At 49.6% G+C, this 8,155-nt stretch overlaps 1 protein-coding gene across 1 annotated transcript in view; it reads left to right on the top strand.

The window, feature by feature from the left end:
- Htra4 (HtrA serine peptidase 4) overlaps positions 1 to 8,155 on the top strand; it is a 13,246-nt gene that overhangs the window by 782 nt on the left and 4,309 nt on the right. The window contains exons 2-9 of the mRNA XM_029568522.1: positions 2 to 157; positions 455 to 599; positions 1,409 to 1,613; positions 3,666 to 3,860; positions 4,283 to 4,315; positions 6,470 to 6,584; positions 6,936 to 6,993; positions 7,363 to 7,458. Coding sequence (XP_029424382.1) covers positions 2 to 157; positions 455 to 599; positions 1,409 to 1,613; positions 3,666 to 3,860; positions 4,283 to 4,315; positions 6,470 to 6,584; positions 6,936 to 6,993; positions 7,363 to 7,458 — 1,003 coding nt within the window. The remainder of the gene's footprint in view (position 1; positions 158 to 454; positions 600 to 1,408; positions 1,614 to 3,665; positions 3,861 to 4,282; positions 4,316 to 6,469; positions 6,585 to 6,935; positions 6,994 to 7,362; positions 7,459 to 8,155) is intronic.

Raw genomic sequence — 8,155 nt, forward strand, 5'->3', positions numbered from 1 at the left:
GGGTTGGGCACCTGCGGCTGCGCGGAGGGCGCGGTGTGCGGCAGCGACGGGCGCACCTACCCCAGCCTGTGCGCGCTCCGGGCGGAGAACCGCGCCGCGCGCCTGCGGGGAGCGCTCCCGGCTGTGCCGGTGCAGAAGGGAGGCTGCGGGGACGCAGGTGAGCCGGGCGCAGCTGACGATGGCTCTCAATGGCGCGGTCAGCCCTCCACGAGCTGCAGGGGCCGGAGCTTTTGTTTCTAGTGTTCTTGCCGCATGAATATGTACTATAGATTGAGTATATATGAGTATTTATGTATTTTACCGGCTGCCACACATTTTCTTTTTCCCTCTGACGGTCCGGGTCCTTCGAGATAGGGCCACGCTGGGGTCCGCAGTCAACCTGTCCCAGGAAGGACAAGGAGGGAGGGAGAGAGGGGAGAGGGCGGGAATTTGAGATCTGGCACCTCCATGCCAGGGAACGAAGCGCCCCTGGCCCCCAGGAGGGAACGTCTCTTCGCAGGAACCAGAAGCGTAGGGCGGCTCCGAGGCAAGTACAACTTCATCGCCGAGGTGGTGGAGAAGGTGGCGCCCTCAGTGGTTCACCTGCAGCTCTTCCGTAGGTAATGGTCCTGCCTCCAGGCCAACTGCCCCACGTGGGGCAGCTCCAGCTCCTCTAGGGGAGTCATCGGATCTTGGAAACACGGGGAGGAAACAGGCTCACAGAGGTTGCTGGGGTGCAGCTCATCGGCGCAGCTTGTCGAGCAAGCGGGAGACCCCAAGTTTCATCCCCAGCTCCCGCGGGGAGTGAGGGGGGCGGTCTCTGTGAATGGCTGTAGACTAAGGAATCTATTAAAGGTTGTTCACTGGAGAGCCAAGAGCAGACGGAAAGATTCGGGATCCACATTCAAGCTGCACCTCTGCGGTTGGGCGCCTGGTGTTTCTCCCTCACATCCACCGGGAGAACCTAAGGTTGTAGGAGCTTATTCAACATTTCCATGGTGGTCTTGTCCATCCCCCAGCTCATCCCTTGGATGCAAGGAGACTCAGATAGAGAGCTGGGTTCATTTGTCCCATGCCGCGAGGCCCGTTGGTCATGGAACCCCAACTGCGTGAGTCCCTGACACTGTGACCTGAGCGTTAGTCTACAGTGTTAGCACAGGGCGGGGCTTCTTTGCAGCCCAGCCCACAGCTTGCAGAGAGCAGGGTTTCTGGAAAAGGGGAGCTGGATCCCGCTCACTCCTGTTTACAAAAGATGGCTGGGCCATGCAACACCTGGTTCGTTTACACATGGAAACGATGCAGATACAGACAGGGAAAAGGACACCGCTTGAGAAAATTGGTGGAGATATGGTAGATGGAGCCAGGCTCCCCTGACCCACTGCCGGTGGCTGGACCCTGATGTTCTTGTTTTTTTTCTGTTTGGGGACAGATCACCTCTCAGCAACAAGGAAATCCCTGCCTCCAGTGGCTCTGGGTTCATAGTGTCTGAGGATGGGCTCATCGTCACCAATGCCCACGTCCTCACCAACCAGCAGCGCATCCAGGTGGAACTCCAGAGTGGGGCCCGGTATGAAGCCACTGTCAAGGACATCGACCATAAACTGGATCTTGCACTGATTAAAATTGAGCCAGACGTGAGTAGTGGAGAGCTGAATCAGACTTTCTGGGTATTTCAGTCTGCTGATACTTTCTTCCACACTTCTCTGCATCTACTATTCCAGTTTTTGTTTGTTTTTGTTTTGTTTTCCCTCTAGCTTTTCTCTGTGTCTCTAATTGTGTCCCAGGCTTCTTAAGACGAAAGCGATTAGTGATATGAGGATTAAAATCAAGAGCATCACTGATCTCTAGCGTCCCTCCAACCCCCCACTTTCCTGCCCCCACCTTTCCTTTTTGCAATCCATCCTTATCAAATAAAGAACTTAATCTCCCAAACTGCCTGGTGGTTGAGGCCCCAGGTTCTCTTCACCTGCCCTCTGCTCCTCGTTCCTGGTCAGAGCAGGGCCTCAGTTTGAATGCATGGAAGTCCAGAGCTGCCATAGGGGAAGACGGAAAGGCTTCACTCACCCTGAGGAAAAGGGACCCATGGGCAGAGCAGGTGGGGCTCCGTGGCCTGGGTTACTAAACTGGGACCCCGATGACAGAGGAAAGGACACTCTCCCACAAAGGATCCTGCAGCCACATCCTCCATTTGGGAATGGTCAGTGCTTGAACGTTTGCCTTCACCTCTGAGTTGCAGAACTCCACCACACCTCCTCCTCCTTTAGCCCAAGCTGCTGTGGGGGAGGCTGATTGGGGAGGCTGATTGGCTACAGGGTGGGCTGTGGGCACTGCTGGGGCAGACTCCCGGCTTCCTCTCTCAGGGTTCTCCACAGTCATCACTTGACTGCCTTGACCGTCTCCTGAAAGTTCTGGTGGTTGTCAGCTTCCTCCACTTCTGCAGTAGGACAGCAGCTTACACATGCTTGTGAATCTTGGCAAGAGAGCCTCAGAGCTGCCGGTGGTCTGCCTGCGCCCATTTCCAAAGAGAAGGCCCAGCGTTAGCCCCACGTGGCTTGCTGGCTCCACAGGGGCTCTCCTTCGCCTGCAGCTTGGTCCAGTTCTTCAGGCTTTCATGTCCTGGGTCTCTTTGGGGTTTGGTTCCACCTTCTCCTTCACCACACCTGGGTGGCAGCCCAGGGGAGACTTCCTCGAGCTGTTCTCCACTCTAACTTATGTCTGGCTTTGGGGCTGCAATGTCTGCAGACCAACTTGGGGCACTAAGCCCACTCTAAGGTCTGCAGTATGCTGTTCCTCCACAGAATTCATACAGTAGCATGGGACGTTCCCTCACACCTTCCAGCCTGACCCAATCCCAGGCCTGATTCCAGGTCTACCTGGAAGATCTTGGAAACTTAGCCAAGTCTGAGGGTCCATGCAGCCTGGCCTAGCCCCCCTGAGCCATCACCTCTACCAGCGAGTGAGGAGAGAATTCCAGTCCCAAGCCTGTTTCTGGCCATGAGGGAAGGCTTGGACACTAAGCCAGCAGTCTCATGGAAGGAGGGCTCGCCAGGGGGCTTCGCTCCCTCTTTTTATGTGTTTTCTTCTGTCTTCTGTACATCCCTGGCAATCTCTGTTAAATGTCTAGCAGCCCTTTCCCCTCCTGTGATTTGTTCTTCAGCACCGGCTGCTTCTGAAGAAATCACTTGTGAGGAGCCCAAGGCTGCTAAGAACATTTGAAGAGATGTGGTGTGCAACTGAGACCTCTTTAGAAATCCCTGATCTCAGATGCTGTCCAGCCCTACCGAGTCAGAATCTGCATTTTGATAAGACCCCCCAGGGCCATGTGCACAGTACAGTTTGAGAAATGCTGTTCCAGGTGATCTCTGTCCTGCCTGTGACCGAGGCACACTGATCAGAAGCACTTGAGCTGGAAGTGCTAAATGGATTGCTAATGTCAGTCATTTCACTGGTGACTTATTAATAGTAATTTCTATAAAACAAGTTTTTGATCTTAGAGATTATATCAGTCTTCTTACTGAAGAGAGAGGTTGGTTTGGTGGTTCGTAGACTTTGAGGAAGAACAAGGCAAAGACCTGTGTGGGAGGCTGCTGAGGTGGGCACCGTCCACTGCCAACAGATACTGTGTGACATTCTTGTTTTGCTGTCTCTCCTTCCTTTGTACGTCATCGCCTTGCACCCATGTGCAGACTGACCTCCCTGTATTACTGCTGGGAAGGTCATCTGATCTTCGGGCTGGAGAGTTTGTGGTGGCTTTGGGCAGCCCATTTTCCCTGCAGAACACAGTGACTGCAGGGATTGTCAGCACCACACAACGAGGAGGCAAAGAGCTGGGGCTGAAGGATTCAGACATGGACTATATCCAGACCGATGCCATCATTAATGTAAGTAACTCGGAAAGTCTGTCCTCAGCCCAGAAGATACTGGCAGGTTTTAGCGAGAAGAAAACTTTAGAGTGGTCTCTTTTCCCCTTTGGTCTTTTGAATATGCCCGGGGTCAGTTAGACCCTAAGAGAAGGCTTCAGTGCCATGGTGTCAGAATCAAGTGTGCTTGATGTGATAACCGGCATCTATGCTTGGGACTCATTACATAGGTCACCAGCCAGCACTGCACCTTTGTGGGGCCCCTTTGCTTTGCCTTTTACCCACACTGCCTTGTTGTGGGGATGGTGGGTGGCATGATTTTGCCTGCTTGGGGAGCAGCAGCGCTCTAGAGCAGGCTGCTCTGTTACCTGATTGGGAACTACGTGTAACTGAGTGGAGATGTGCCCCTCAACTAACCGACGGCCTTCTCAACTTCTCTCTAGCATGGGAACTCTGGTGGACCTCTGGTGAACCTGGTGAGTGGCCGTTTTCCTTGCTGCTTCCTATTTCTTCCTAACTTTAAACACTTTCCAAATTCAGTGATGCAGACTGGGTTCCACTCTTGTGGAGAGACTGAGGAATCATGTTTTATCATGTCTTAAGTAAACAGAAAAAATTAGAACTGTGATGGATTTATCCTGCCAGTGTGTGATCTCATCCCACCAAGAGCTCCAGGGGCCCTGGCTGTGGTCTCTTTTCAAGTTTTCCTCTTCTACATATTTTCTGTTGCCATGGGACAGTTCCCAAAAGCCCTGGATATTAAACTCAGACCTATGCCAACAGACCAACTGTGCTATGTGGTATATATCCTTGAAGACCCCTTGCCTGTTACATAATGTGAGCTCTCTGGGGTTTTTAGTCTTCACCTGCCTATACATGAGAGAAGAGCCACAACCAGAATGCATTTTCTACCGTGCATGTTATTCTTAGGTTTTATTTAGTGCCTCTAGAGGCTACACCAAGGTTTCTACCTGCTCATCCACATATGGAAACTTGAGTGCAGTGCTAGACTCAGGCTTCCAAAGTCCTTGGAGCTTTTGCTTCATCTTTAAACATTACATTCTCTCTCTCTTCCTTTTCATTCTTGATAGTCCTGGGATGGAGCTCAGGGCCTTGCACATGCCAGGCAGACTCTGTTGTTCAGTTGCAGCCAACAGAGTGCTTTCTACTCATAACATTGTATATAATTAAAAAAAATTATTTTTATTTTTCATGTGTATGAGTGTTTTGCCTGCGTGTAGGTGAGTGTGCCACATGCATGTAGTGCCTGAGGAGGCCAAAAGAGGGTGTCAGATACCCTGGAACTGGAGTTGCAGTTGTTAGCAGCCATGGTGGTGCTGGGAACTGAACCTGAGTCCTCTGCAAGAGCAGCCAGTGCTCTTAGCTGCTGAGCCACTTCTCTAACCCTCTGTAACTTTTTGTGCCTGTCTCCTCAATGATACACTGAGTTCCTAGAGCAGGCATGAAGCACAGCACTTCAGGCCACACTCCAGAACTACTAAACTACTGCCTGTGCATCTGTGTATGACCAGAAGTATGTTCCCACTGCCTCACATGGCTAGGGAATGAAGGACGTGAGCAGGAGAGCGTTTTCTCCTTCACAGCTTCAGCTCAGCTGACTGTGGCTCTCCCCATGGTCCACTGATTGCTGACAGAGCGTTCCACTGAAGGGCTGTTACCCAACAATCCAACAGCTTTTGTCTTTTCCATGTTTTTTTTTTAGTTTCATTTTTAAAGAGACACAATTCAACTCAAAGCAATACATTACCAGTAAATATCTTTAAAATTTTTTTAAATTTTATTTTGTGTGTATCAGTGTATTGCCTACATGTATGCAAGTGCACTGGTGTCGTGCAATGCCCAAGGAAGTCCATAGAGGGCGTCAGATTCCTATGAAACTGGAGTTGCTATTGGTTGTTAGTCACCATGGGGGCGCTGGGAATCAAACCCAGGTTCTTTGTAAGAGCCAGACTTTTGTGGGGGTTCTGGGTTTTTTTTAAAACAGGGTCTCATGTAGCCCAGGTTGGTCTAGAATTCAACATGTAGCTGAGGATGACCTGGAACTCCTGATCTTCCTGCCTCCACCTCTTAAGTGCTGGGATTGCAGGTGTGTGACACCATGCCTAGTATCTTGTTATCTCTATCAAAATGTAAATTATGGATCACTTAAAAAATTAATGTTTACTAAAAGTGAGCTAGATATTAAAAATATTCCATACTTGGCTTTTTTTTCTTTTTCTTTCTCTCTTTTCCTTCCTTTTTCTTTTTTTTTTTTTTTTTGAGACAGGGTCTCACTATATAGCCCTGACTGGCCGTAAACTCACAGAAATCTGCCTGTCTGTGCCTCCTGAGCACTGGGATTCAAGGACTGTGCCACCATGCTTGGCAAGCCTTGACTCTTTGAACCTGAAAAAAGCCTAACTTTTGTATCTGTAAAGCTCCCTTTTCCTCTGTGGTCACACTAATTGCCCTGTAAGGTGACGTGTTTTTCTCTAATGAGGTACAGATTTCCTCTCACCCCCGTTTCCACCCTAAGTCACTATGTCACTTTTCCTCAGCTTGCTCTGATGCCGCACAGTTCAGTTTGCAAAGTTGCATGACTCAATGATGTCCGTTTCCTCTCCTACCAGGATGGCGATGTGATTGGCATAAACACACTGAAGGTGACTGCTGGGATCTCCCTTGCGATTCCCTCAGATCGGATCAGACAGTTCTTGGCAGAATACCATGAGCGACAATTGAAAGGTGACGGGAATTGGGAGCTCTTTGTTCTGTTTCTCAAGGGCACCTCCATCTTTTGGAACTTGACTTCTTTATGGTGTTCAGGCACTGGTTCTCAGAGCTGTGACAGGGGTCTAGTGACCATATTGGGGGTCTAGGCACAAAACTAAGCATGAGATATACCTGTATGTTCTTGGGATGAACAGCGTAGAAGAGAGCCTGCCCGCTGCAGTCTGTGTTGACCACCGACATTCTCTCTGTAGCACACTGATGTTCGGGTGCAGGGCCAGATTCAATGATGAGATCTGGGACTTAGGTATCTTTTAAGCGAAAAGGAAGTGTTATTGTGAGTCATAGATTGATCTTCCTTTCCAGGAAAGGCACCTTCCCAGAAGAAATATCTGGGCCTGCGAATGCTACCCCTCACTCTAAAGTAAGCATGGGGCTGCTCTGTCTGGGTTGGTCCTTAGAGGCACAAGGCTATTGCTGGGCAGTCTTACCAGGAAAGCTAAAGCCTTTGGACGGCAGCAAGAACTTTGTGGTCACAGGCTGTTTGTTGTGGGGCTGTGTCTCTGCCTGCACTCGTAACTTTCACCCTGACTGGGCTGTACCATGTCCAGATGCAAAGCATTGCTTAGAGGGACAGTGCACAGCCTAGCAAGCTTATGACTGGTTGCGTGGGATTTGCAATTTGGGATTTGTACTTGCCAGCATCCAGCTGAATAGATGGGGAGGAGATAGGCCAGCCTGTGCCCAGGGCTCAAGGGATCACTGTGTTTGCTAACTTTCTTAATGCTCCCAGCCTTCTCCAAGAAATGAAGAGGCAAGATCCAGATTTCCCTGATGTGAGTTCTGGGGTTTTTGTATATGAAGTGATTGAAGGAACAGCTGCTGAAAAGTAAGTGATGGACACACCTCTGCCCAGCCTTCTGAGTTGCTTCTAGGTGTGTACTGTGCTCTCTGCTAGGAGCAATTAGACTTGCTCCTCCAGGATCATGATCGTGACTGTGACTTACACACACTTTACATTGAGCTCCTGAAAGCTGGCCAGTGTGACTCAGCTCAACTTAAAATTTAAATAGATTTAAATGAAAAAAGAAACCAAAAGTGGTGTGATGTTTTTTGAGTGGATTTCCAAGGCTTATAGAAAAATATAAGATATTCAGCAAATAATTTTAAAATATTTTAATTAAGATGATTAAAGTTATGTTACCTGCTTAATTTTTGTTTTAATAATTTTTGTAGTACTCTGCTTGCATTGTATGGACCATGTCATGTAGTACCTGTGGAGCCAAAGAGGGCATCAAATCCTCTGGAACTAGAGATAAGGACAGCTGTCAGCCATGATGTGGGCACTGGGAATTGAACCCAGGTCTTCTACAATAGTAGCCAGTGCTCTTAACTGCCGAGCAATCTCTCCAGCTGTTTATTTTGTCTTGTTGAAACAGGGTCTCCCTGTAGCCTCAGCTGGCCTGCAACTTGCTATGTAGAACAGGCTGGCATTGATCTCAGTGACACCCCCAACCCCTGCCTCTGCCTCCTGAGTGCTGGGATTAAAGTGTGCACCACTGTGCCTGGCTTTTTTTTTTTTTTTT

Source organism: Nannospalax galili, unplaced genomic scaffold (genome assembly GCF_000622305.1).
Source record: "Nannospalax galili isolate Female #2095 unplaced genomic scaffold, S.galili_v1.0 scaffold1871, whole genome shotgun sequence".
In the NCBI taxonomy this organism is placed as follows: domain Eukaryota; kingdom Metazoa; phylum Chordata; class Mammalia; order Rodentia; family Spalacidae; genus Nannospalax; species Nannospalax galili.